The sequence below is a fragment of the Labeo rohita genome, chromosome 1 (genome assembly GCF_022985175.1).
Source record: "Labeo rohita strain BAU-BD-2019 chromosome 1, IGBB_LRoh.1.0, whole genome shotgun sequence".
NCBI lineage: Eukaryota > Metazoa > Chordata > Actinopteri > Cypriniformes > Cyprinidae > Labeo > Labeo rohita.
In genome coordinates this window covers 19,682,433-19,708,756 of record NC_066869.1, presented here as the reverse complement: position 1 = coordinate 19,708,756, position 26,324 = coordinate 19,682,433, and the positions used below count along the sequence as shown (strand labels likewise).

The 26,324-nt window shown below is 35.0% G+C and overlaps 1 protein-coding gene across 12 annotated transcripts in view; it reads left to right on the top strand.

Annotated features, from left to right (window-relative positions):
* Nucleotides 1-3,076: 3,076 nt before the first annotated feature.
* Nucleotides 3,077-26,324, top strand: part of mcf2la (mcf.2 cell line derived transforming sequence-like a) — a 68,531-nt gene continuing 45,283 nt past the window's right edge. For 4 of the 12 annotated variants that reach the window (XM_051110576.1, XM_051110551.1, XM_051110534.1 and 1 more), the window contains exon 1: nucleotides 3,078-3,556. In XM_051110576.1, coding sequence (XP_050966533.1) covers nucleotides 3,394-3,556 — 163 coding nt within the window. In that variant the 5' untranslated portion in view covers nucleotides 3,078-3,393. Of the gene's footprint in view, nucleotides 3,557-5,064; nucleotides 5,368-7,145; nucleotides 7,288-9,843; nucleotides 10,002-19,090; nucleotides 19,530-26,324 lie in introns of those variants that run through there. The other 8 variants (XM_051110627.1, XM_051110620.1, XM_051110603.1 and 5 more) reach the window with 6 other exon arrangements.

Sequence of the window (26,324 nt, the reverse complement as noted above, 5' to 3'; positions counted from 1 at the left end):
TCAGAAACATGCTACTAACATGTTAAATCATGGTAACAATGGTAGCAGTGTGGTAAAACACATTAGCTATATGGTAAAAAATGTTAGTGAGCAACATGAAAAAACATGCTAAAACATGCAAGCAACATGCTCTATAATGTTATGTAAAATGAGCTAGCAGTGTGCTAAAACATGTTAACATTGTGCTAAAAGATCAACAAAATGTATAAAACATGTTAACTGTGGTAAAACATTAGAAACATGCGACCAACGTGGAAAACATGCTAAAACATGTCAGAAACATACTAGCAACATTATATAATGTATAAAATGTGCTAGCAATGAGCTGAAACATGTTAGCAATGTTAAAACATGTCAGCATCAGGCTAAAACATCAACAAAATGTTTAAAACATGTTAGCTATGTGGTAAAATGTTAGAAACATGCAACCAACATGAAAAAACATACTAAAACATGTCAGAAACATGCTAGCAACATGTTATATAATGTTATATATAAAATGTCCTAGCAGTGTGCTGAAACTTGTTAGCAGTGTTAAAACATGATAGCATTGTGTTAAAACATTAACAAAATACGTAAAACATGTTAGCTATGAGGTAAAACATTGGAAACATGCGACCAACATGAAAAACATGCTAAAACATGTCAGAAACATACTAGCAACATTATACAATGTTGCATAAAATATGTTAACAATGTGCTAAAAGATGTTAGCAATGTTAAAACATGTTAGCATGAGGCCAAAACATAAAAAAAATGTTTAAAACATGTTAGCTATGTGGTAAAATGTTAGAAACATGCAACCAACATGAAAAAAGTGCTAAAACACGTCAGAAACATGTTAGCAACATGTTATATAATGTTATAGAAAATGTGCTAGCAGTGTGCTGAAACATGTTCGCAATGTTAAAACATGTCAGCATCAGTCTAAAACATCAACAAAATGTGTAAAAAATGTTAGAAACATGCAACCAACGTGAAAAAAACGTGCTAAAACATGACAGAAACATGCTAGTAACATGTTATATAATGTTATATAAAATGTGCTAGCAATGTGCTGAAACATGTTAGCTGTGTTAAAACATGATAGCACTGTGCTAAAACATTAACAAAATACATAAAACATTTTAGCTATGAGGTAAAACTTTAGAAACATGCGACCAACATGCTAAACATGTCAGAAACATGCTAGCAACATGTTATGTAATGCTATTCAAAATATGCTAGCAGTGTGCTAAAAGATGTTAGCAATGTTAACACCAGGCTAAAACAACAAAATATGTAAAACATGTCAGCAACATACTAGCAACGTTATATAATGTTATATAAAATATGCTAGCAATGTGCTAGCATAAAATGTTAAAACATGCTAGAAACATGCTAACAGCATGTTAAAACATTTAATGTAACATCTAATGCAGTTTCTTAGTAATTTTATGCGTAATTACGTCTGAAAAGGTTTATTGGAGACTGGCTGATATGGTTTCTTGAGTGTCTAATGAAGTCATATGGGGTTTAAAATGGTCTAATATGGTATGTCTGAGATTATATTTGTTTTCCCTTTTTCATCTTATTTACTTTCTGTCTATCTGACACTAAAACCTTCAAGCGTTTAAAACTGGCTTTGTCAAGTATGTTGTTAAACTTTCTCTATCTAGTTGTTTGATTTATAGTACTGTAGATGTTTTACTAGTGACAAAGCTCCAACAAACGTTAACGTCACAGCTCAAGATATCCAGTAGTGTTTAGAGTGTAATACAATACTAATGCAAATATCACATTTGTAATGTGTTTTATGATAGTCTTATACACATTTGCCACTATTTAGCATAGATTAGATTATAATACGGCTTTAAATACTGTACAGAGTCTGTGCGTTGCTGCGGCAACGGGTTCTGCGGTCTTTCAAGAGGAGGCTGTTTTCTTCTGTAGAGTTACTTCCACCGTGGTAATAGGATGAGAACTAGAGGGCTAAATTACATGCTGGGAAGGCCTTTGCCCAAACCTTGGCAGGCAGTTTCTCTCTCTTCTCTCCTCTTTTATTCGTGTTCTCTGAAGACGACAGTGCCAAGGGTGAAACAGGGAGAGATTCAGAGCAAAAAGAGAAACAGAGAGACTGTGTGTGAGAAAGACAGAGAGACAGAACTTCATTCGGATAGCAAATAACTGTGACCTGTCATGTATGGTAGTTAAGAACTGTTTGTTTGTGTTAACTGCATATGTAAACTAGATTTTTATATAAGCTATAATATAAGCTAAATATAAGCACTGCTTGACCTTACAAAATGATGCATTTTATTTGCTAGAGCATTAACCAGGACAATTAAGTCTATGTGGAGCCATCCACATGCATATTCATGGTCATATTTTTTTAAAAGTGCATGATAAAATAGTTGATGAAAGGGTGTATTTTATATATGGTCATCTAATTGCATATATGATTTATACAAACCCACATAAAGAAGCATGCTAGTTGTAGTCCCATGCATTATTTAGTGTGTGTATCCCTGCAGTCTGTGCTCTGATTTATTTGGGTGAATGTAGGTGACTGTAAGAGGTGTGCAGGTGGTCTATACTAACCCTTAAGATGGCTTAACCTGCTCTTCATCTCTCTGCATCTGACGCCTCTTTGAACGCATGTATATGCATTGGTTTTTCTGTTATGGTAAAGACTTTTCATTGACTTCTATTTCAGTTTCTTTATTCCCTAACTTGAGGCCTTCATGCATTTTTATATTTTCATCCTAAATTATTTAGTATGTTTATCTGTTTTAGTATGTTTGTTAATTTTTGATATTTAAGAATGTTTTTGTATATGTTCATGTGTTTTGCTCAAGAGGATATTGAATAATGCTTTGTTGAATTATTCCTAAAAAAAAAAAAAAAAATTAAATTAATGTAGAGAGCTCTTGTTTCCGTTTAGAGAAAGTTAGTCAGTTTGGCCCCTAAGTGGCGCACAAGAATGCTGGAGATTAGTCTATGATTGTGTGTGTGTGTGTGTGTGTGTAATTAGCAGAGCAGAAGGGGATTTGTGCTAAAACGCTCCCTCCCCTCTCTTGCACTCTTCTTCTCTCCTCTGCAAGAATCGGTGTGTGTTTATTGCGACAGCATGCATGAATGCCGGGGTTCTTTCCTTACAAACAGGAGGTCCGAGATGCGTCTGCATGCAGCCTCTCTCTGCGGGTCCCATCTGACAGAGGAAGCCCTCTGAGACCAGGACTGGGCTGCTGTAGTCTTCCCAGTGTTCTCTTGGAACAGAGGATCTTGCTTAGTTCAGATTGCCCTGGTGCAGTCAGGACTGTTTAAGCATCGGTCTGGACCGAATGTGGATCGATCTGAATTGGTTTTGGGCTGGAGGCCAGTCAAGACTGGTTTAGGAACAAACCAGTTTAAATGTCTCTGCACGAGTTTCTTCGGGAGGGCCAGGATGCCCCACAGCGGATCCTATCCCGACTGACCCAGCTGCTCTACAACCTTTCAGCTACGGTTTTACAGGGGGTCCCCTTCTCTCCTTTCACAACCTTCAGCCGCAAGAGTTCCTGGAGGGACTGGAACGGTGAGAGACCAGAATATCAGTTTGTGTATGTGTGGTGTAGTAGCTTTCAGATGGTTTTGCTGAGGAAACAGGATGGAAATTGCTGACTGCCTTTGTTAGATTGTGAGTCTTTCAGTTTTAGGACACTTTGTGACGTACATGGGAGGTTAAAGGAATAGTTCAACCAAAAACAAAACTTCTGCCATCATTTGCTCAACCTCATGTTATCCCAAACTTATATGACTTTCTTTATTCTGAGGAACTGCAACATTTCAAAGAATTACCAGTTGATCTGTTTGATGTAGATTCAATGAACAAGAACTGAAACTTTCACTTCAGAGAGGATGCAAAAGTACAAAGTTGTACAAACAAAGTACAAACAAAAACCTGAAAGAAGGGGGATAACTTTAGTATAGGGACCAGTTCTGGATTTTAACTAGCTGGTTATTAGCATGTCTATTATAAACATATTGGCTGTTTACTAGTACTTAAAAAGCACATATTCTGCATGATCATATTTTACATGCCCTATGTAAAATTAACCACAACCTTACTATTAATAAGCAGCAAATTAGGAGTTTATTGAGGCAAAAGTCATAGTTAATAGTTTGTTAATAGTGAGAACACTTTAAAATAAAGTGCGACCAAACTCAAATAGCACATAAGTTAAATGGTCTTTAATTATACTTTTATGGTGCCTTTTTTGAAGCCTGAAAACTTCTGTCTCCATTCATTGTAATGGCATGGAAAAGAAAAATCCACACATTCTTTAAAATATGTGACTCTGGAGCACAAAACCAGTCTTAAGTAGCACAGGTATATTTGTTGCAATAGCCAAAAATAATGGTATAGGTCAAAATGTATTTTTTTTATGCCAAGAATCATTAGGATATTAAGATAATGTTCCATGAAGATATTTCGTAAATTTCCTACCGTAAATATGTCAAAACTTAATTTTTGATAAGTATTATACATTGCTAAGAACTTTCTTTGCACAACTCTAAAGGCGATTTTCTCAATATTTAGATTTTTTGGCACCCTCAGATTCCAGATTTTCAAATAGTTGTAGCTCAGCCAAATATTGTGGTTATAATTCTGTGAAATTAGAATTGGATTTATACTTTTTTCCAGCTAATAAACAATAAAAACGTTAATAGTCAATCAAAGTCCATCTGACTTTAAAGAGCTTAAGCATTTAAAGTGGCAGTCAGGACTACAGCTTGGGCTTATAATAAACATTGGTGTGGACGCTAAAATAGTTATCGTTCTTGTGAACAAGCCTTAAATAAAGAATAGAATGGGTGAACTATTCCTTCAACATTCTGTGTCCCCAAAACGTTATCTGTTGAATTTAAATTCTTACGTTTTGAGTGCCCAAATTGTTTCAGGGCCAGTTTAAGCAAATGTTTGTGCGTTTGTTTGTGTGTGTGTGTCTGAAGTTGAGAGGTGGTTTCCTCATGGGATTTCTCTCACATCATTTAGATGCATGTGGATGGCCCATTGCCCAGATCGCATTGACACACATCCTCTCTCTCTCTCTCTCGCTCCGACACTTTGTGCTAAAAGTTTTGTTTTCACAGTAAACCAATGCATCAGAGCTGGACTGGTATATTTAGGGAACACACATGGCATGAGAGACGGATAGACATGAGCAAATAGTATATCATCTCAACTTATCAAAAAAATAACCACACACACACCCATAACAAACTGAACAAGTGGTTTGCTTTGCATAGTACACGGTGGACAGACTAGGGAATAGACGCACTGAAAAACAAGGACAACTTGTGGCGGTATCTGTACTGGAGAGCAGATGTCAGACGTCCTGAAATGTGAGTAAATCTCTGATCTTAAGCCGCTCTGTGTCTGCTTCTCGCTTATAACAGGATGCCGCTTAAGTCGGAGTGTGTTTGTGTGTGTATTTGCTCTTTGATGTTTGACTTTCTGTGTGTTTAATATGAAAAGACTCCCAGCATCCTTGTGATGTTGTCGCACTCTTTTGTTCTGTATCTGCGCTGTGCAGACAAGCTATTTTGGACTTCATTATCTGTCATATGCAGACTATCTTTTTAGACTGATCTCAGCCCGGCTTTAGCAAGTCTTCAAAGTCTTTTATTATTAGAATATGAGGTTTGTACGCAGCTTCTAGCCAAATTGTTCCTTGACTGCCTGTGTGTAGCGTTTTTTAAGGCAAGCATTACTGTTATTATCGCTTATCAGTGATACTATTATACACTACCAGTCAAACGTTTGTGAACAGTAAGATTTTAAATGTTTTTTAGAGAAGTCTCTTCTGCTCACTAAGCCTGCATTTATTTGATCCAAAGTACAACAAAAACAGTACAATTTTAAGTACTATTTAAAATAACTGTTTTCTGTTTGAATGTATTTTAAAATGTAATTTATTCCTGTGATTTCAAAGCTGAATTTTTAGCATCATTATTCCAGTCACAGAAATCATTCTAATATTCTGATTTGCTTCTTAAAAATTATTTATTTATCATTTATTATTATTATTATTATGTTGAAAACAGATGAGTAGAATTTTTTTAAGGGTTCTTTGATGAATAGAAAGTTCAGAACAACAGCATTTATCTGAAATAGAAATCTTTTGTAACATTATAAATGTCTTTATCATCATTTTTGATCAATTTAAAGCATCCTTGCTAAATAAAAGTATTAATTTCTATAATTTCTTCCCCAAAACAGTTATACTGACTCTGTTGAATAGTATAGTGTATAATGTCACAAAACTTTTTATTTCAGATAAATGCTGATTTTTGGATCTTTCTATTCATCAAAGAATCCTGAGAAATGTACTCAACTGTTTTAATATTAATAACAATAATAATAATAATAATAATAATAATAAATGTTTTTTGAACAGCAAATCAGCATATTAGAATGATTTTTGAAGGATCATGTGACAGTGCAGACTGGAGTAATGATGCTAAAAATTCAGCTTTTATCACAAGAATAAATTACATTTTAAAATATATTCAAATCGCAAACAGTTATTTTAAATAGTAAACAATATTTCAAAATGTTACTGTTTTTGCTGTACTTTGGATCAAATAAATGCAGGCTTGGTGAGCAGAAGAGACTTAAAAAAATATAAAAAATCTTACTGTTCAAAAACTTTTGACTGGTAGTGTAGTTTTTATTAATATTTTACATTTGCTTTTTTTGTATTTCCTTTTTTCACTATAATTTTTTCGGGTGTATTTGTTTTTGTTATAAATTGATCAATATAATTAAGTTTACATATTATTGTAGTACAAGTTAAATTAAATGTAAATAAAATAAAATACCCTTTTACATTTGATTTTAGTTAACATTTATTATATTTGAAGTAAAATGGGTGTTTTTACGTGTGATAACCGTGTTGCTCATACTTATATTTTGAGTTTGAGATGTGTATATATATATATATATATATATATATATATATTAGATTCAATATATTTTGCTCTCCTTTTTTAAATAAATCATGGCCACGTGGAGTTCTCTAGCCTGCTGTGTGTTGTAGTGGTGTCTGGTAATGGTTAACTACACCTGCACGTTTGATCGGTTTGTGTGAGGTCAAAGTATAATAGACAGCGGTTAGAGTGAAGCGGTCCTAGATCCATTTACACCTGTCTTTGTGTTTGCTGTAAGAAGTAAGTCCTGATAATCAGAAATGGAAACGGTGTTCTGTTTTATTCGTAAACATTGGAGGACACAAACCAGGTACACGCAGACCCTGCAAGCAGGTAAATGTGCTTGGATAACCTTTGAGACCTTGAACTGAGCTCTGAGACTATGAGAAGTATTTCTGACAAGCTGAAATTGAATGCATAACTCCATATACAAAAATCGTAAATAATATGTAAAAAACTGTGAAATTTACAATAAAACAGCAGCCGTGGTTGCCAGTATTTTACCGTAAAAATATAGTTGCAATGTTTTAAGCTTTACAGATATGTTTTTACTGTGCATTTAATTTCAAGATTTCATTAACTGAAATAATGTTTATATACAAAATTGCTAAAATCTGTTTTTTACCTTTATAACATACGGACAACCTCCTTAAAGCAAAAAGCAAATTGTTGCAGAAGCTGAAGTTAATGGTAATATATAGAAGGTGCACAAAAACAAATGACACTAAAATAATGCAATAAATATGAATTTAACTACATAAGAAAAGTCAAAAATGAGACGTCTATAATATCTTAATTATTTGACAATATTTGAATCATATTATACTGTGAGTCTTAGTGTTTCTTATATATTTCTAATATGAAAAATACCCCTATAATAAAGTCTCAAAGTAGTGCAAATAATTTCAAATTAACTATCACATATTAATTTTATTATTGCGAAACGTTCTTTTTAGTTAATACTTTTAAATATTAGTTGACTTTTTTGTCCATTTTGAGTGTACATTTTACCAGTCTGTTCCTTGGAACTCAAATCCATAAACAAACTAAGCTACAGAAACTTTGTAAATTGTCCCAAATTTTCATTCCTTTTCTTTTTTCAAAATAATACATAGCATAATGAAGAATTCCATTACGTTTGTTAAATAGCATAAATTATTCTTCCTTCTGCATTTATTTGAAAATGATAATGCAAATGCACGTGATACTGTCTGAAATCACAGGTGAGATAAGATACAGATGTGTAGTGAGTGCATGTCTGTGCAGAGCGGCTTTGTTGTGGGGCGTTACCTGCATCTGACATGGGCGTGACTGAAAAGCAGCGTCACCTTCCTGACTGCAGCGCTCACACCTGACAGAGAAAGATACAGCGACAGAGAGAGAGACAGACTGTGATCATTCAGGGAGTGAATATTTGCAATGTGAGCACAGACAGGATGTGACAGTAAAAGTGAGAATGACTGAGAAAGGTATGAACAGCAGGGCAGACTGAGACCAATCGAATGAGGCAAAATGATACTGACAGAGGAGACTGGGGCGCACCTCTGGTCCCCGGAGAACTGCAAGAGCCTGGTGAAGATCCCTTTAGAGGAAATGGAAAGTTTCTACAAGTTCACTGTTTGCTGTGAAGGGCTGAACTGTAAGTTCCTCTTGTGTCATGTGCTGAGACGATGGGAAGTGTTTGTGTGGCACGTTGTTGTACTGTGATGCATGATGTTGTTAGCAGTGATGTATCTTGGGATGTTTTCAGTGTGATAACACATCTGCAATTTAAATAGTATCTGATTGTGTGATACTTTGCTGTGACAAGCTGAATGTATTTTAAATCCCTGCATGGATCAAGCAGCCAACATTTGTGACCCTGGACCACAAAACCAGTCATAATTCGCACATGTATATTTGTAGCAATAGCCAACAATACACTGTATAGATTTTTCTTTTATGCCAAAATCGTTAAGTAAAGATCATGTTCCATGTAGATATTTTGTAAATTTTTCTTACTGTGCATATATCAAAACGTTATATGCATTGCTAAGAACTTCATTTGGACAACTTTAAAGACAATTTTCTCAATATTTAGTTGTTGTTTTTTTTGCACCCTCAGATTTAAGATTTTCAAATAGTTGTATCAAATATTGGGTCAAGGGTCATATTTCACTTAGTAAATTAAAATTAAGCAATTAAATGCATTTATTATTTATTATTAAATTATTATTATATTTATTATATGAATTATTTATTATAAGTTATTAATTATTGACTCTTATTCTTAATTACTGAATTATTTTACAGCTCTAGCCGTGATCCATAATAACAGCAATGTTATTTTTGTATTATTTATATACTATTATGTTTAGTTTTATTTTATATATTTATATTTATTATATATATTAATATTTTCATTTTTAAGTTTCAGCAATTTGGTTATATGCCTTTATCATTTTTATTACTTTTTGTTTTAAAAATATTTAATTTGAGCTTTTGCAGTTTTAGTTTCAGTAATTTTACTACTTAAACTTTATTTAGTACTTTATTTATTTATTTTTTTATCTAATATTAACATTTTATTTTATTTTATTTTATTTTTTAAGGTTAGTAACATTTCTTCCAGAATCTTCCAAAGATTCTCCAATACTTCACTGAAAAATATAACAGCATATGGAGTTTGAATGACATGAGGGTGAGAACATGACATTTCGTTTGCGTCGACTGTTCCTTTAAAATGTAAGGTAAACAGTAAGACATAACAAAGCACTATACTTAATTTAAGTTTGTTAGCTAAGGTGTCCTTATCCAAAGTTCAAATCCCATGGAAGCATCAGACGTTCCATTTGTCAAAAGATTGTTGAGCATTTGTAGACAGGATGTTGTAATTAGATGCACCTGCTGGCAGGTTCCTTCGTGGGTGTGGTTCTTCAGCATGGCTTCTCTCTGACTGTCTCTGTGCTGTTGAGTATTTTGCATAACCTTAGCAGTGGGAACATCTCAACAAACGTCAAACAAGAAAAGACTGAGCTCTCCTCTAACGCACATGCGCCTGTGAAGCGGTAAGAGGATACAAGAGCATGTCTTTATTTGCTTATGGGGTTGGTGAGGTTTGCTTATAATGTTATGAGGGACACGGCTGATCTTAAACTGCTTTAGGTTTGGTCTACACTATTTATTTTGGATCAGCTTGCTTGGTTTATGATGCCCAACCTTATGTTAAACAACATAGGTGAAACAGAGGCAGCCATTTTGGCTCTGAGCATCCACCATGCGGCTGCAGGTTTCAGGCTCTGTATGCTTGTGCATTAATTTGTATTGCTGATCACCAGAGACTGAAGTTATGGTGTCATCTCTCATGGGAGCAGAGGCGGTGCAGTAACAAACTGCCAATGAACGCAGTTTGTCGAGAGCTGCAGTTATACCTATGCAAGGCCGTACTGTTAAATAAACTCCTGAGTGACTCCTCCAGTTTATTAATGCATGCAATCAATGCATTGTAACCTTTTCTCTTTGATTTTGCTATTAGCGTGGGTTTGAGCCGTCAGCCTTCTCTTCATATTTGTTTGCTCTGAGTAAACGTCTGCTCTCGCTGAGTTCATATATACTCAGCAGTACTCTGTTTTGTTGAAACAGCCCATGTTGTAGTGTATGTTTACTCTAGCAAATCTCTTATTGTATGGGTTTTGCTATTTTCAGAGACCAGCATTGACAGATCAAAAGTTCACTCGAATGTGAGCATCAGTGCATATGTATTATAGTTTATACGTAGACAAATAAATATGCATAAAATGACATGCAGTGGCATGATTTTCTACTTGTGCAGATTCTGTGTAAGCCTACAGCCTCCATTATCTCCTCACATCATCATTTTTCATTGACTTTATGAGTGTTTCCCCCTTTGGCTTTACTGTCAGTGTGTATTAGATACACTGGCCTCCATTTGCTTATCCTGGTTGCTACTCTTGCTGAGTTCATCCTTGTTTTGGCAACCCCTGCAGTAGTGTGTGTGTGTTGCTGGGGCAAATCTCTGTTTTGTGGCTGATTATTTTTGGAGATGCAAATTATAGAGGCATGAATGTCATTTAGTCATTTTAGAGGAAATCATTAAAGGATGTTTCCTCTCGCTATTGTTGTGTTGCATGGTGTTTGCACATGCAGAGTTACATGCGGTTGATGAACCAACATTTTTCCAAAGTCAGCTGCTATGATTATTTCTGCATTTACTCTGGGTTCTTCCTCTCGGATGTGTGGTGTTACAGTAAATTAATTCTATTATTTTTATGTATATTATTATGGTTTCTCTTATTTGAATAGCACTGAGTATTTTTTTGTTTGTTTACACAAAAGAGGCTTAATTTGCTATGATGTTTGGTTTTTGTTTTCTTGTGTATGGATTTAGGACATTAAAAAATAACTTGGTTTTATTGTAATACTTCAATGCTGACTGATCTACATCTATATTTGCTTTGCTGTTATTTTTTTTTCTTTTGTTCAGCCATCCATTCTTAAACCTAAACCCCATGTAAAAAAAAAAAAGATTAGATTTTGTATTAAAAGATTAGTTCACTCTTGAATTAAAATTTCCTGATAATTTACTTGCCCCATGTCATCCAAGATGTTCACGTCTATTTTCTTCAGACCGCATTTAAATGTCGATTTTAACTAAACTACCTCTGATATACGTGTGTTTTGTTTATGCTTGGGAGGCTGCTTTAGAGAGCGCTGTCTTGCAGTGTTGCCATATCCTCATATTTACAAGCGCTTTTAGCATGTTTTTTTGGTCTTGGCTCATAAAGCTAGGCACTGTTGCAGATATAAGATATATTATATTTTTTTGGCATTATAAAACATAAAGCATTTGGGTGTTTTAGTGTTTTTTGTGCTTGTCCGTGTTTGTTGTTTTTCTCTGAAGATCTGGCAACACTGACACTTTACCGCAGGGCTTGTGAGCGCAACTACTCCGTGTCAAAATGTGCTAAAGTTAAGACTTCACTGTTATTTTCTTGCGTCTTACATACAGACAAAGACACATTTCTGATGTGTGTTTAAAAATACTTCATTAGCAAGAAATTGTTCAGTTCAGTTCTATACAAACTATGTAGATTTTCTGTAAATGCGGTTGACACTACCTGTATTTTTTGGGAGTTAATGTGGTTGTTGAATGCGGTTGTCACTCCCTTATTTTAGTAAATTATGTGTGTACAGAACGCAATTAAGGAGTAAAAGGTGAACTGACAACCGAATTTAGCTGCAGTGTGTACATGGCCAATGAATTTAAACGCGCATCAGAAATGTGTCTTCGTCTGTATGTGAGATGCAAGAAAATAACAGTGAAAGAAGTCTTAATCTTAGCGCATTTTGACACAGAGTAGTTGCACTCACGAGCCCTGCGGTAAAGTATCAGTGTTGCCAGATCTTCATAGAAAAAAAATAACAACAAACAAGAACAAGCACAAAAAACACTAAAACACCCAAATGTTTTGTGTTTTATGACACCAAAAAAGATCATATATCTCATATCCGCAACAGACAACTTTATTTACTCCATTAAGTGCCTAGCCTTACGAGCTAAGACCAAACAATGTGCGCAAAAGCGCTTGTAAATATGAGGAAATGGCAACACTGAAAGACAGCACTGTACTAAAGCAGTCTCCCGAGCATAAACAAAACACAGCAAGTCAATCAGCGGTGGTTTAGTTAAAATTGACGAACAGAAAGAGTCTTTAGCCAAAAAAATCGCAGATACCAAATGGTTAAATTCTTATTCACTCCCACAAGACTCCAAAATGTTGTTATGGTTACAAATGCAAGAGTGACTGCTGTTCTGTACACACATGGAACGATAATTTACAAGACTCGTTCCCGCATTTTAATTCGAACTCTGTGTAATCCGGGTCAATACAGTTAGGGTAGATCGAAAAACTCCCATCTTGTTTTCTTCTACATCATTGTTTTACCCATTGTTTTGTTTTTGTAAAGGGCGTTTGATCTTTTTTGCATGTTCACTTTGTAAACACTGGGTCGATGCTTCTGCAGCAATGTAGGACGATTTTGAATTTGAAAATGAAGAAACGAGATGGGAGTTTTTCGACTTACCCTTACTGTATTGACCCAGATTACACGGAGTTCGCATGTGTATCACAGAGAATAGACAAGATGTGCGTTTGAGGTTAAAAATTATACAAATTGTCAATTTTGTTTTTGCTAGATAAGACCCTTCTTCCTCGGCTGGGATCATTTAGAGCCCTGTGAGGCTGCATTTAAACTGCATTTTGGAAATTCAAACATGGGGGCACCATTGAAGTCCACTATATGGAGAACATTCCTGAAATGTTTTCCTCAAAAATATTATTTCTTATCGACTGAAGAAAGAAAGACTTAAACATCTTAGATGACAAGGGGGTGAGGAAATTATCTGTACATTTTTGTTCTGGAAGTGAACTTCTCTTTTAATTTTGTTCTCGGGAATTGGCTCATTGGATCGTTGTTTGCTATTGCTGCAATCTCCTGTGAGTGATAGATTGACTTGCCCTCATTATTTTGATCTTGATTTTAAAATGTTTAAAAAATAATAATGAAATACTGCAAAATTCCAATGCAAATAAGTCAATTTTGATTTCATTGTGACTCTCACGGTTTTTCCATTTTTCTCACGGTTTCCTGAAGTTATCCAGGTTTAAAAAAATTAAGAGCATATATACACAAGTCTTCCTGTTTGGTAAAACCACATACATTTAAACAGCATATGCTGCCAGCAGTAAGGGTGGATAATTAAGAGAGGGGTGAAGCTGAGGCCTAAACAGGCTGTGGATCTATCACAGTGTCTGTGCTGATTAAATCTGGATGATAAAGGGGGTGCGGTGACATGAACGTCCCTCGAGAACAGCTAACCGCTACTGCTAACTTCTGTCCAGACGGCCAGAGAACGTGACGACTGTCAACACTGATGTAGGTTAATGATGGGAGATTGTCCCACTGGCATAACAGAATTTCCGGAGATGGAAAGACTCAAGGAAAATGAAAGAAAAATGAATGTGGAGTAAAAATGTAAAAGCACAATATCAGTGGTAAACAATTTAGTATGTTATTTAAAGGAAATGCCTGATCGTATGACAGGGTATTTCATTGCTCATCTGCTCATCTTTGGGATTTTACTTTAATTATAGAGAGGAAATTTACCTCCTCTCCTTGTAGCTTCACAGCCTGCAGAGGAAGTTCTTGCATCCTTGTTGTTGTTTGTTGTTTTGTAATAAAGCAGACATGTTGTCATAGTCATATCCTGTGGATATATTCATGTCTCTGTGTGTTCCTGGGACTTACAGCAAGGTTGTTTTCTTTGCAGGTGCCTGTCTGAAAACTACCTTTTGTCTGATTGTTTCCTGTTTTTATTTGAAGAGCAACCACAAAATAACAGGTTTAAGAGGGTTGTTCTGAGCATTTTTGTATTACAAAGTTTGTCGGAATGTGATTCTAAAATGACATCTAAACGACATGTATGTCTGCAAGCAGGCACATGAGTCCAATAATTGTTTGTGCTTTGAAACTCATTTTTTGTCTCATGAATCTAATGACGAATCTTTAATGTTATGAGGACTGAGGTTTAATTGGTTGCTGTGTGATTTGTAGATGTCCTGCTGTGACCAAACCCATGCAAATACCCACCAGCGGCTGCATGAGACTGATCACATGACTAGCCCTTGAGTCTGTGTGTGTGATATTCGCCACCAGCGTCATCTGAAAGGATGTTTTGATGGGTCAGATGATCATTGTTTTGGGCTGACTTGAGTTGCACAATCACTTTCAAGTGATTCGAAAATTCCCGCTTTCTGGTAAATTTGCGGTCATGCTCACTTCAGCATTTGGTTCCCTCAGATCTGCTGATTGACTGTATTCAAGGTACTTTCTCTGAAGCTGATGATGAAATATAAACACAGTAAGGTTGTCTCAAGTTAAGAAAACTGGCTGTGGATCTGTGGGGAAAACACATTTCAACAGCAATATAAGAATTACAGGAAAACATCTATTATGAAAGACAATTTCCTCCTAAGATACGAAGAATCATGTGCTTTCCTAAAACCGTCTCTCAGTAAAAATTCATCCTTCCCTTGTGACTCAGATGAGCACAAGACTTTGTTTGAAAGAAGTTCTTAAACACATACACCTGAAATGCCACAAGATAAAGACTAATAAACTAAACCTTAGTAGGGTTACATATGTATCAAAAATATGAAATTGCAAATGTTATTACAGTATAAAATAATGGTTTCTACACTGATATCCTTTAAAATATAATTTATTCCTGTGATGCAAAGCTGAATTTTCATCAGCCATTACTCCAGTCTTCATTGTCACATGATCCTTCAGAAATCATTCTAATATGCTGATTTATTATAATGATCAATGTCGGAAACAGTTGTGCTGCTTAATATTTTATTGGAACCTGTGATTTTTTTTTTTTTTTTTAAGATTCTATGATAAATAAAAAGTTAAAAGAACAGCATTTATTTAAAATATAATTTTTTCTAACATTATAAGTATTTGCCATCACTTTATAAAAGTATACATTTAAGAAAAAAAAAAGAATAAAACAATAGTTTGAATAGTAGTGTATATTAAGTTACAAAAGATTTTTATTTTAAATAAATTCTGTTCTTTTAGACTTCTGAAAAAAGTATCACAGGTTCCAAAATAAATTAGGCAGCACAACTGTTTCCAATGTTGATAATAAATCAGCATATTAGAATAATTTCTGAAGGATCATGTGACACTGAATATTGATGAAATGATGCTGAAAATTCACATTTGATCACAGGAATAATTTAGATTTTAATGTATATTAAAATAGGAAAACATTATTTTTGCATAATAACAATGTTTCACAATAATACATATTTTTTCTGTATTTTTGATTGAATAAAAGCAGCCTTAATGAGCATAAGAAACTTTTTCAATAAAAAACATTAAAAATCTAATCCCAAACTTTTAAACGGCAGTGTATAATAAATAAATATTTTATTTAAAATATTTTATATTTTATTTTATTCTAGAGTCTGTAATTGTTTTCCTGTAGTACAATGTAGGATTAATGTTTATTAAAGAGGCTGGTCACCTTTACAAGTGCAAATATGATGTTAGATAAGCCATCATCAGATGCTTCCCTCATCCTGTTCTGATCACTGGATCTTGAACATATGTTACATAATTTAGACACAATCCTGTTATTTTAACATATGAAGTATCGGTTTCATTTTCTGCTGAATGGCTCAGGGAAAACCAGAGCCTGCCAGAAACAGGATGTTTGACCAGAGTTACAGAGAAACACTCCTGCTGCAGTGCTGTAGCATTATGAAGGACAGCCATATGTATCCTGTCCCACTAGAGTCTACATTTATCTAAATCAATAGGCCTGGCATCTATTTTTACTCACTACTGAGAGACTGTATCATATCTCAGCAGACTGTAGATATGAGATCTACATATCAGCTATATCAGCTTAACGGTTTCACTTATCACAGTTCAATTTGAACTTGTTGTCCATTGTTCCTCATTAGGAATTAGCACCGCCACTAATAAGACAAGCATGGAGTTTGACCTCAGAATTTGCAGTTATAGCAAATATAACTGATTACACTCCAGTTCTTTAAGGTGATAGCAGTGAGTTTCATTCTTTAGAGAGAACAAACATTGAGGGCTCATTTCTCCTTTTAAGTTTACTTACACCCTCACTTCCTCCTCATAAAACATTAGCTTAATGATTAACTCAGTGTCTGTTATTATTATTGTTATTAATGATCTTAGTATTATTTATATGCTATTACAGTTTTTAATATTTTGAATTGCCTTTTATTTTTTACTTTCAATTTTCATTCATTTTTTTTTTTTATTACAATTTAAGTTTAATTTTTGTATTTCAGTTTTCAGTTTAGTTTTAAGTTTTGTTTATTAACATTTAGGGCTGTTATACAGTGGAGGCCGGAGGATCTAGCTCAGTGGCATATTGTTACTGATAAGGTTCAGAAAGGGACATTGTGTTTGTCTTTCAAAAAGTGAAGCCCTGCCTCTCTTAAGTAATCTGTAGTGTGTGAGTGTCTCAGACGAGCGTGGAGTGGGTATATATAGCCGGACACAAGATCTAAGAGAAGAGAGCCAGGGGATTTCCAGCGAGAGTGTCTAGAACTTGACCTGCATTTTAACGTCCTCCTGTTGTATGTGGCCTGTGACCTTCAGGCTGTGAGAGAGCCTTGAGCTAAGATTGCATATCACAAAAGTCACAATGAACATTAACTTTCCCAGACAGCACCAGCCCAGATATACCTTTCTGTAAACGTATCTGTGATATTGTCTGAAAATAGCGTGTAACACATTAAAATGCATGACACGGTGTTGTTTTGTAAGTAACTATGGTGCTCTAAGAATAGAGGGCTTATAAAAAAAAAAACTCACTATGGAAAATATATTTAGTAACTCATTCGTTTTCTACGCTGACAGTCTTTGCTACTGTTATTATTTTATAAGCATAAAATAATACATAGGTCATTTGATGTGTCTAAATCTATTTTGTTTCCATTGATAGCTCTCTCTCGCTCGCTCGCTCTCACACACACTCTGAAGCTGAAGGGTTTTGAGTTCCATCAAAGGCTTTGGAGAACTATAGAGCTGTTTAATTCACAGCAGCAGACTCGGCCACAAACAGGTGGTTGTGTGGGTGTGTGTGTGTGTGTGTGTGTGTGTGTGGGTGTGTGTCTTTTTCCCAGGCTCTTTGTGAATACAGAATACAGACATACAGCGCCTTTCACTTTGTTCTTATGGATTGCTTGGTTTCTCATATAAAAGATGTTGAACTCTGTGTGTGTGGCATCCCTCCAGCTCTGTATGAAAGTACACAGTGCAGAGAAAAAAAGTAACAAATATATTATCATATATATTATGGTAACATGATATTATTATTAGATAACATTAATTAAAACATTGCACTACATAATTATCAGACCACTTCAACCAATAACAGACTCTTGTGTAAATAAAAAAACGTTTCACGTTTGCTGTGTTTAGTTTATGCAAGTTTAATTAGTTTTAAAATTAACAATTAAAATAGATTGGTTAAATAAGAGTTTTATTTATTATGTACATTTTAATTAATAATAGTGTCATTAATAATAATTATTATAATACAACTATTTTTTATTAAATATTATAATTAAAAATGACATTTTATTTGTATTTATTTATATATATATATATATATATATATATATATATATATATATATTCTTTTAGAATGATGTTTCATATGTTAACACTAACTACATCTTTGAGTCTTTAATGTTAATTTTAATATTTACTCATACATTATTAAAATCAAAAGTTCTATCTGTTGATATTATTTAATGGACATGAGCTGGCAAAAACAGTTATTTTTATTAAATAAAGATGGCAAAGATTCATAAATGCTGTAACAAATGTATTGCTTTTTGTTAGTTAATGGTAGTTAATTCATTAACTAATGGGACCTTATTGTAAAGTGTTATCAAGTTATTAATAAAGGTTCATGTTGAATTGTATTAATAAACATACAAGGTCATTCACCTGAATTTGTGTAAAATAACAACAGTGAAAATTAAACAAAACAGTAGTATAACAACTTGAAGTTTAATAATATTTTAGTAATACATTTGGATGAAATTACAAAAAATTAAAAAGACCTATTAAAAAGGATGAATTCAAGATGAAAAATAAGACTATTGCAATAATTCTAAGAATGAAAATTTAATGTCATAATCTTTTCATTGTATTATTATTATTATAATACATTTATTAATTGACAGATTACCTTATATAGAGCACCTTATACCAACAAAGCATTTTGATAAAGGGAAAAAGTAAAGATGACTAAATATGCCAATTATTGTAGTAATGACCATATTGTATGTATAGTATATAGTAGAATTGAGTATCATGATAGATGGAGTAATGTTGACAGTTGTAGTTTATGTGCTCCGCCTCTTAGTCCGGCCCCAGGATTTTGATTGGCTGTCTATTATTAATCCACAGGGCCCTGGCGGAGTAACAAACAGCGAAAACTGCTGTCATACCCCCATCCCTCTCTCTCTCCCTCTCTCTCAAACCTGTTAGAGGCAGGACGATTAGAGAGTGAGTGCGTATGTAAGAGCTTATCCTCTCCTTACACACACACACACACACACACACAGGTCGCTACAGAATTGCATTCTGGTTTGTTTAAGCGGCTGCCCCGGGGCTTTTCCTCTCTTTAACTCCACCGTCTGTTGCTTCCACCTGCACGTGTGTGTGTGTGTGGCAGAGTAGCGAGGGGTGTAACCTGATGCCGGTGGAGTTTGTGTGCCTGTTGGAGATGAGGATATGTGAAGTGCGTTGACGGACAGTTTAGCCTCAGTAATGCGCGGCAGCTTACGTGAGTCCTGCAGGAGGATGAAGCCCCAGAGATAGAGGCACCTGAGACAGGAGGGTGGCCCGGAAAAGGTGCACTCTGAGCAGGATGGAACTCAACCGAGTGTCCCTGCTCTGCCAGGACATTACCAGACTATGGCTGCAACTGAAAGTGATGACAGGTAGGAAGCTAAACTAGTCTTTATATATGTATAAAGGGGTATAAATCAAGTCAGATAAGTCCAGTTTGAAGTGCAGTTTTGGTTTTGGCTTTTTTGGTTTTTTGATGTTTGTTAAATTTATTCAAACTACATAGAATTCAGTACTCAGGAAATGAACTTGTCAACATTTCCATTACCTGCATTCTCAGAAATAAAGGTTCTTTATTGGCATTGGAGGTTCTGTGAAGGACCTTTAACATCCATGGAACTTTTCTATTTCACAAAAGGTTCTTCATAATGGAAAGATTCTTTTGGTTCTTTAGAATTTTCTAACATTCTTCTAACTAAAAAAAGTGTTCTTTTTAGAACTGTTCACTGAAAGGCAGAAATGTTTTTTTTTTTAACAGAAGCATCCCTGTTTTGATTTTATTTGCATATTTCACTTGTAGATTTCATTTTTTATTGGTATGTTTTAAGTTGTTATGGTTTATCATACTGTTCTCATTGTTAAAGTACACATTTCTTTTTTACATACAGTGCTGTGATCTAAAACCTGTGTTTGGTTATATGTTAAACTTTCCCACAATTCATTGACTTTTGAGTTAAAACGCGGCCCTGAATTTGAACGTAAACTCCCCCCCTGCTTTTTTGCGCTCTCAGATCGTGAGAAGCATGTTGTTTGTTGGTCAACGGTTTGTAACAGTTTCACCCGTGCTCATTGGCTTCGGCCATATGGGCGACTTTTGACACCAGTCTGGGTTTATGCCAACTTCCAGAACCCAGTTGGCACCAAAGTTGTTTCACATTCAAAGCTTTGCTTCAAGCCTGTCAATATGGATAGCGATCGGGGTTCCGTCTCAGCTGTGGATGCTCATCACAGACACAAAATTTCACTGTGTATGCAAGTAATGGCACATCTGAAGATATTTGCTTATTGAATCTAGACTGGCGTGCTGTCAGTGTTACTGTGACCTTGGGCTATGCTGTACAAGACACTGTCAATTAAATTTAGAGTGAATGAAAATGTTATGACACATCGAGTCATGTTATGTGCTAAAATATGAGTTTCATTTATAGCTTTTTCTATATGTTGCTGAAAGAACTGAAAGCAGCTTTAATAAGGGTCACACTACAACAGATATTTCAGAGTGCTGCAGGGTGTGTGTATGTGTGTGTTTTTTTTTTTTTTTTTTTTTTTTTTTTTCTTCCCATTTGTAGGGTGGCATCCAAGAACACACTGTCTGTCTGGTATTAAGAGTATGTGGGGTGTGACTTTCTATTATGGCTGACTTATGTGCGTAAAGCTATATCTTTGGAGAGAGTGCATATTGTGATTCAATATATGATGTTATGTGTGTTCTTTCATTTTCTAAACTGTATTTTTAAACTTTATTTTTCTCAATGAATTTAAAATGGGGTTTAACTGAGCAAAAGTTGCCGTCACAATGTCAGGCTGTTGTGGATGGATGCCAGGGCATTCCTAAGCAGTTGCTAAGGTGAGAGTTTTTTAGCATGTTGCTGTGCAGTTGCTAGGGTGTTCGGGGTGGTTGCCCAAATCAAAAGAGCCCACCCTGATACATTGATACCGCACAGGTCCTTCTTTCAAAATTGCTTTGTAAGTAACAGCACATATCTTTTTACCAAGTCATACAGTATGAGACATAATGAAAATGACGTGTTGCACACCAAAGCTCTCTCAAAAACTTGAGATAACTTTAATTTTTTTTTTAATGTTTTTGAAAGATGTCTGAAGCCGAATTTATTTGATCAAAAATATAACCAAACAGTAATATTGTGAATAATTACATTTTTACAATTTACAAAACAAAATTTTTTGTTTTTAAATATATTGTAAATTGCAATTTATTTCTGTGATGGCAAAGCTGAATTTTCAGCTGCCAATACTCCAGTCTTCGTTGTTATCATCGTTGTTGTCACTTTAAATTGTTGTTTACTTTAAACTGATTTTTATCAATGTAAGACTTTATATTGTCACTTCTGATCAATATAATGCATCCTTGCTAAATATCACAACTTAAATGACTTTTTTTGTGTACTTATTAAACCCTACTTACTAAAGGAGCAGTTCACTTCCAGAACAAAAAATTATAGATGGTTTACTCACCCTCTTGTCATCCAGGATGTTCATGTCTTTCAATAAGAAATTATGTTTCTTGAGGAAAACATTTCAGGAATCATCTCCATATAGTGGACTTCAATGGTGCCCTCAAGTTTGAACTTGTAGTTTAAATGCAGCTTCAAATGGCTGTAAATGATCCCAGGCAAGGAAGAAGGGTTTTATCTAGCAAATCAATTGGTAATTTTCAAAATAAATTGACAGTTTATATACTTTTTAGACTCAAGCACTTATCTTGTCTAGATCTACAGTTAAGGTATGTTGGAAAAACTCCCATCTCGTTTTCTACCCCAACTTCAAAATCGTCCTACATCGCTGCAGAAGTACCCACTGTTTACAAAGTAAACAAGATCAAATGCCCTTGACAAAAAAAGGTAAAACAGCAGTGTAGGACGATTTTGATGTGATGGGAGTTTTTCGACCTACCCTAACTGTATTGACCCGGCTTACACAAACTACGCATGCGCATCGAGACAAGATAAGCATTTGAGGTTAAAAAGTATATAAATTGTCAATTTGTTTTGAAAATGACAGATCGTTTCGCTAGATAAGACCCTTTTTCCTCGGCTGGGATCGTTTAGAGCCATTTGAAGCTGCTTTTAAACTGTTTTTTGGAAGTTCAAACTTGGGGGCACCATTGAAGTCCACTATATGGAGAACATGCCCGAAATGTTTTTCTCAAGAAACATAATCTCTTTACGACTGAAGAAAGAAAGACAAGGGGTGAGTAAATTATCTGTAGATTTTTGTTCTGGAAGTGAACTACTCCTTTAAGTATGGTTTACAGTATTCAGCTGTAACAGTGATGCTTGCAAGCACTTCTAAAATCTGTGAAATTTTTTTTTGCAGTGTTTGCATCGGTCTGTTGTATTTTCTCACTCTTCTGGTTGACTGCACAGGGTTTGTCGTGACAATTTTACTCACTATGATTATTTAGTAACCATATACGTCTTCTGTGGTTGCTGTCTTCTGTGTCCAACTACTTTGGTTTTACTTTGGGCACTAAGTCCAGAAACCTTTATTCTCTGAAATCATCACTGAGAGAGAAAATAGAAAATTGTAAAATCATACCCCGTAATCAGTAACACACTGCGTTTATTCAATTCAGAGCCTCAGGTCAGCATGTTCTTAAAGAGAGACTCTGAACCTTTGTGGCCTCATTTTATTTTTGTTCCATTTCGGAGCACAATGATCTGATATACATTGAATTAAACTGTTAAAAAGATGGGCACTGGAATGTAAAGAATTTGACCCACTTGTTGCCCATTTGTTGTTGGTGGGGGGCTGTGTGTAAGTGTTTGATTTGTATCGTTCCAGACTGACAGATGGAGACCCTGTGAAGTGCAGATATAAAATCAGATGTTAGTGCATGAATTCCTCTGTCTGCTCTCCTGAGCAAACACACACATCGCAGTCTGTTCTGATAGCACACACACAGCTGGCCTTTTTCTTAGCAGTTGGTGTGATTGTATAATTGATATGGCACTGTTCACATTTGTCCATAAACCTGGAGCCAGACTACATGTCTGCGTACATCTCACACACACACGCACGTGGTTACAGGGCCCTCATGACACTCAACCATGTGTGCTGTTAATAAGCCATTTGGGACATTATTTGTTAAGTTGTTTGTGTGTGTTGTGTGTTGCTTAATGATATTATTGTATTCTGTAGAGCTGCTTTATAGCTGAATTGAATGTTTCAACACAGGCTCATGAAAATACGTGCCTCTATATACATTTTTGCAATACTGTAATTACATACCTTACTGTATGTTTCATGGCTGTTTCAAAGTGAAATTTCCAGAGAGTGGTCACATTAAATACATGACCGTGAGACTTTTTTATTATGTTAGTACAGGCATGTATTGCTGCATTTTTATTACGCTGCTTGATGTACGTATTGCAGCTGTTCAGAGTTCAAATATACGGGAAGTGTCGCTAAAGATTAATGCTCTATTGTGTTGGAAAGATCCCCTACACCAAACCTAAAGAGTGATAGATAAATGCATTTGTTGATGCAGCCGTGCTTTTTTTAAACATCCATATGTTGTTTTGAGCTGTTTTGTCAAACCATAGTTTCACAGGGTTTGTACCGGAGCTCTTCATTACTCAAGCACAACACTGTATCGCGCAAGCTACTGAATTAGAAAACTTATGCATGTGAAGCTGTAGATGTGACGACAACATTCAAAAATATCCGTTTTCATATTGCACAGGATGTTAAAATTGTTTTGAAGTCATAACATGATATTCTGCAAGTAATTGTTTGAAAATTTAGGCTTTGTTAATTGAACCTCTGTACCTGTAAATCATGCTTTTCTGCATAATTTTATACATACAAGGAATAGAAGTTTAGATAAGAGTTTTACTGCCTCCAGTGTTCATTTCAACTGGAAACTTTTTTTTTTTAGTTTTGCAGAAATGTATATAGAGCCACGTTTTTCCATGAGCCTATGTTGAAATATTTTGTAAGTAATAAACTTTGCAACACTGTTATCCTGTTATTGAACTAATTTGAATAACATTGAACTAAATTAAGCTAAATAATTAACTGTCTTCTCAAGACTTGCTTTATAGTTGAAAAAAAAATATATATATATATTGTTATATATTATTGTTATAAATTATATACATTTTATAACTGAATTTTGTAGTGCTGTTTTACTTGTTTATTTCTGTGAAACTGCTTTGCTACAAAACAGTCCGTTTTTGTATAAAACACTGTACAAATAAATGTCACTTTGTGACTTAATGATTAAGGATCTGGAATGTGTAAATACAGATTGATATTTGATCCCAAAGTCTGATGAATTATCTTAAAGGGACAGTACATTTAAAAAAAAAGTTACTTTATTCTGTAGAGCACAAACTAAAATATTCCTAAGAATGTTTAAACTGTTTTAGTCCATGTAATGAAAGTCAGTGGGGTCCAAAACAAAATAGTTTGTATGTACTTTTTTTTTTTCCCCCAAAATATTTTTTGTGTGTTCCACAGAATAAAAATGTATGTTTGGAATAAAATGAGTGTGTCCCTTTATATTTTTCCTATTGTATGCCTCAAAGACTTATGCAAAAGTAATTTGGACAATGGATGGAGTGACTAATAACTAACTAATAATGTGACTAACTAATAATGGCTTCGTTCTATGTTTTTAACTGTTGTTCTGGAACATTCTTTGTATATTAGCCTTTTTAATGTATTCTATGAGCTTCACTTTGTTTAGAGTACACAAAGCTTGTAGTTATTATGAAAATCACAATGAGATATGGGTGTGATTTTCGTGCAAAGGAAGATTTCATGCTTATTGTGTGTGTGTGTGTGTGTGTGTGTGTGTGTGTAATTAAGTGACTCCCTTTGCTTTATTGCCTGGCCTTCACTGTCTAGTGTAGCAGTAATGGTTTCTATATTGCACTCCTGTGTGTTTTTACCTGGACTGGTTCTTTGTAGTTCAGACAGGCTCGGACATGACACAGCCGAAGAGGTCTTTAAACATATCTGCAACATGCGTTTAAACCTGGCTGCTTGCAGAGACTTGAAGAACAAAGAGGATGTTTTCCTTAGCACCACTGAATGTATGTCTGTGTATTGGTATGTGTCTTGTTTTTCCATCTGAGTTGTTAGTGTAATGCTGAGGTTTTTAAGCCAATGTATCCAACACTCTTAAGTAAATAATGCAGAGGGTGGACACGACCGCAGAGACACAGAAAACATGTTGTCTTTGTTCTCCTGCACCAGGAAACAGAGTTCCAGGAGAGGTGAGATCTTAAGGCTCACAATTGCAATTTTTTAAATAGCTGAATATTACATAATAGCAAAGAATTTGGATCCTGTTATCATACAATGCAATATCAGAGCTTTGGGATGTTAGTGAGGTAAGACCAGTGTTGCATGTAACATTACATAATCAGCACTTTTGTTAAATAAACTAAAGTAAAAGATTAAAAAAACACTTTTTAAATGTATAATTTTTGCCTCATTAAAGTCGTAGTATAGCTTATCATTACAACAAGGCAATATGTTGTACTTTTGTGAACTAACAAAATAATTGAACAAAAGACAGCTAGCAGTTTTCTAAGATGAAGAATACTGGAATCTTTTAGGCTACGGTCCAAACTCAGATCTTCAATCACATTGAGGTAGCGGTCACGGCTCAACCCATCCGAGTGGCATTAAAAATGTAAGGCCTTGTAAAGAATACTCGTCTATCCGTTGAATGGCATTAAAATGAGAGCGTCTGCCCTTCCCCCGGTTCTTCTGAATACCAGCACGCCGCACTCCGATGCTGAATCGCTTTGTCAATGTGCGGTTGGCGTTCTTGGCGACCGTGCAGGGCCCTGGGCCATTTCTATAGCCCTGTTATTGCTGCTTTGGTTTTGCGGATGTGTGAGAGGATGTTTTGTATTGAGTAGAGGCTCTGTGCCGTAGCTTTGTTGATTAAACAAGCAAGAGATGAGATGGTGAATGAAACTTGGATGTTGCTCAAGCCCTTTTTCTCATGAGCCCAGCTGAGGCGACAGTGACGAGACTCAACACGTCCCCGTCGATCTCGGCGGCCTGGTATTGTTTAATGGGAGTGATGGAATAAATGTAAATGAGAGACCACGTCCGGTGATTGGATAGAGGATCAAATCACAAAATCACTTCTTTATGTAGTCGTTTTTGTCGTATAGGCTGTT